Source organism: Tupaia chinensis, unplaced genomic scaffold (genome assembly GCF_000334495.1).
Source record: "Tupaia chinensis unplaced genomic scaffold, TupChi_1.0 Scaffold143624_1, whole genome shotgun sequence".
NCBI classification, from domain to species: Eukaryota; Metazoa; Chordata; class Mammalia; order Scandentia; family Tupaiidae; genus Tupaia; species Tupaia belangeri.
In genome coordinates, this window is record NW_006203472.1 from 331,812 (window position 1) to 334,718 (window position 2,907).

At 51.5% G+C, this 2,907-nt stretch overlaps 1 protein-coding gene across 1 annotated transcript in view; it reads right to left on the reverse strand.

Moving 5' to 3' along the window:
• Positions 1 to 2,703, reverse strand: part of AP2A2 (adaptor related protein complex 2 subunit alpha 2) — a 77,030-nt gene extending 74,327 nt beyond the window's left edge. The window contains exon 1 of the mRNA XM_014582494.2: positions 2,536 to 2,703. Coding sequence (XP_014437980.1) covers positions 2,536 to 2,680 — 145 coding nt within the window. The 5' untranslated portion in view covers positions 2,681 to 2,703. The remainder of the gene's footprint in view (positions 1 to 2,535) is intronic.
• Positions 2,704 to 2,907: the final 204 nt, after the last annotated feature.

The following is a 2,907-nucleotide window of genomic DNA, read 5'->3' on the forward strand; positions in this document are numbered from 1 at the left end:
TTCGCTGCCATGCTCCTCTGGGGATCTTAGGCATGCACACACATGCACCCGGCGTGAGTTTTAAGCCACCGGGTCCGGGACACGAACCGCAGTCGACTACGTGGGAGTCCAGCAACATAGTCATTACGCTAACGGTTGGTCCCAAATCAACTTTCATAAGGGGAATCTACGGATTTTATGAGAGACTGGCAAATTACAAAATAAAACTAGAAGTACCTCATTACAATTTAGAGTTATACAGGTAACCGCCAGGAGAAAACAAATAGTCCAGCCATACTCCCTCTGTGGGTCCAAAACAGAGACTAGGAAGTGCGGCTTCTCACCCACAGCTCTTATTTTAAGTTTTTCTATAGGGCACATTTAGTGGCCAGAGATAGAGAGAGGTTGAGAAATCACACCCAGGGGGATCGTCACGCCACAAACGCCTTCTCCTTCATTCTCCTCGCGGGATTTTAGGTGCACACACAGGCACACGCACACACAGGCACACACACACACAGGCACACACACACACACACACACACACACACACACACACAGGCACCCAGCAGGATTTTATTTTATTTTATTTTATTTTTTAATTTGCTACAGAGCACATATGCTCACCAGAGAGAGAGAGAGAAGGTGAGAAAACAAGCTTCCAGGTGTGGGACTCAAACAAGGTCAGCCATGTGCAAGTGCAGCGCCTTAGCCACGCCACCTGCTGGCCCCAGCATCACTTTCACGGTTTTCAATGCAAACCACAGAGTTAGCTATGTGGGAGTCCAGCGCCTCAACACCACCCCCCCTGCTAGCCTCTAGAAGGTTCTCTTTATAAAAACAGTTCAACAGGAAAATTACAGAATTAGGACATGATCATTCTGTACCCTCAAATGAATTGAAGAACCGGGTAGAGGACAAGGCAGCTGCTAAACTCACAGAAAGAGCCGGCCAGACACACAGGCTCCGCCTGCAATCACAGAACATCCCCTGCGTGTAGCCAGGTGTCAGCCACTCCTGACCTGGCCTCTGGTCCCAGTTGCCCGACAGCACCCAGACGCCTACAGCTGGCATGTCCCTAAATGCCCCATCTTCACAGACAGTGTAAGGAAAAGAAAAGACAATTTGAGGGGTGGCAGGTAGTGTGATGGGTAAGGCACTGGGCTCTCACAGGGCCAACCAGGGCTCAAGTCCCAGACCTGGCGGCTTGCTTTCTCACTTTCCCCTCTCTCTCTCTCCGTCTCTCTGATCAAGCTGGAAAATAATAATAATAATAAATAAAGTTAAATTTTAAAAATTCTTTTTAAAAAATGATAATAAAAATAAATATTTTTTTTAAAATATGGATTGAAAGGGGATTAACGAGATGTTTAGAAATGGACAAAACTGAACCACAGCGTTCAGATTATGCCCTGGGTGAGCAAGCAGGAGAAGACATAAACTCTGTGAAGTGTTAAGACATTTTGTTGCCAAGGGTGAGGAGGCACTGGGACTGGGCTCATGGAAGAGTTTCTGGGATGGTGAGCTGGGCGGCAGTTACAAGTGTGTTTGCCTTGTAACAACTCACTAGTCATTGAAAACGTGTTCTATTTACCAATAAAAAAATACGACTGCCTTATGACTCAATGGATGCCCCAAGTCTGTAAACGTTCAGGGTGAGGCTTCGACCCATCTAACCATGGCTTCCCAGCACAAAACACAAGTCTCAGGACCAGCAGTTGGCGTAATGGCTATGTCGCTGGACTCCCACGTAGTCGACCACGATTCGAGTCCCAGACCCAGGGGCTTAAACTCACACCGGGGGCGTGCGTGCATGCCCAAGATCCCAAGAGGAGAATGGAGGAGAAGGGATTGCAGCGTGGCCATCTCCCCTGGGGGGTGATTTCTCACTTTTTGTCTGTCTCTGTCTTTCTGGTGAGCACACACGCCCTATAGCAAAAACCTCTCCAAAAAAAGGGGAAAAAAAAAAAACACCACAATTCCCTTCCAAGTTCAGAGGGATGACATCAGTGGCCTCTGGTGTGGCTGTGTATGAGCACGTGTCGGGGCCCTGACCCTGCTCACTATCCCGGGCTCAAAGAGGTGACGCGGAGGTGCCACACACACCCTGCTCGCCCTGGGCACCTCCTGCCTCTGCCTGTGGTCTTCCTTCCCACCCTGCAACTGGCCAGTGAGGAAGCACCCTGCCCTCACAGGTGTCCCCTGCTGCTGCCACCCAACACAGACAGGCACGGGAGCTGCAGGACGGAGAGAGGGGATGCCTGCGGGAAATTACGAGATGAGATGGGCACAGAGACACACAGACCTCGGAGGGCAGAGTGCACGGGGAGGACACGGCGCTGTCACTCCACGGCACTGACTGGGCGCCCAGCTCTGAGAAGTCCTGAAGCCTGGCCAGGGGTGGAGGCGGCACTGGCCCCGTGTTAGTACGTGGAGTGCTCAGAACACTGTCTGGCACAAACAGCCCTGCGTGTGACTGCTGTTTGCTTACTCCACTGTGTAAGGCCACCATTGAGCGCTAACTGAACCCTGAAAATGCTAAAGGGGAAATGCCACCTGCCCACGGGAAGGTTCCAAAGGCTGCTCCGTGAGACTGCAGATGCCAGGCGACCTGGATGCAGACTGGCACGTCCAAATCCACAGCCGTGTCCCCAACACCGACCACAGTGCTCTGGTAGGAGGAACATTCCACCACTGTCATCACGTGTTGTTCTCCGCGGCAGTGACAGGCACGGAATTTGATTATCTGCACACGCCAAAGCCCAGAGGAAGCTCTCGCTGGAGGAATCCAGCCCTTCCCGGCCAACCACCAGTTCACACTCACTGGAGCCACACCTCCACCCACAGGCAGGCCTCCCTGAGAACTTCAACGCCCTACCCAGTTGGGGACAGACAGCAAACACAGTATCTTTTTAGATAAAGAATTAG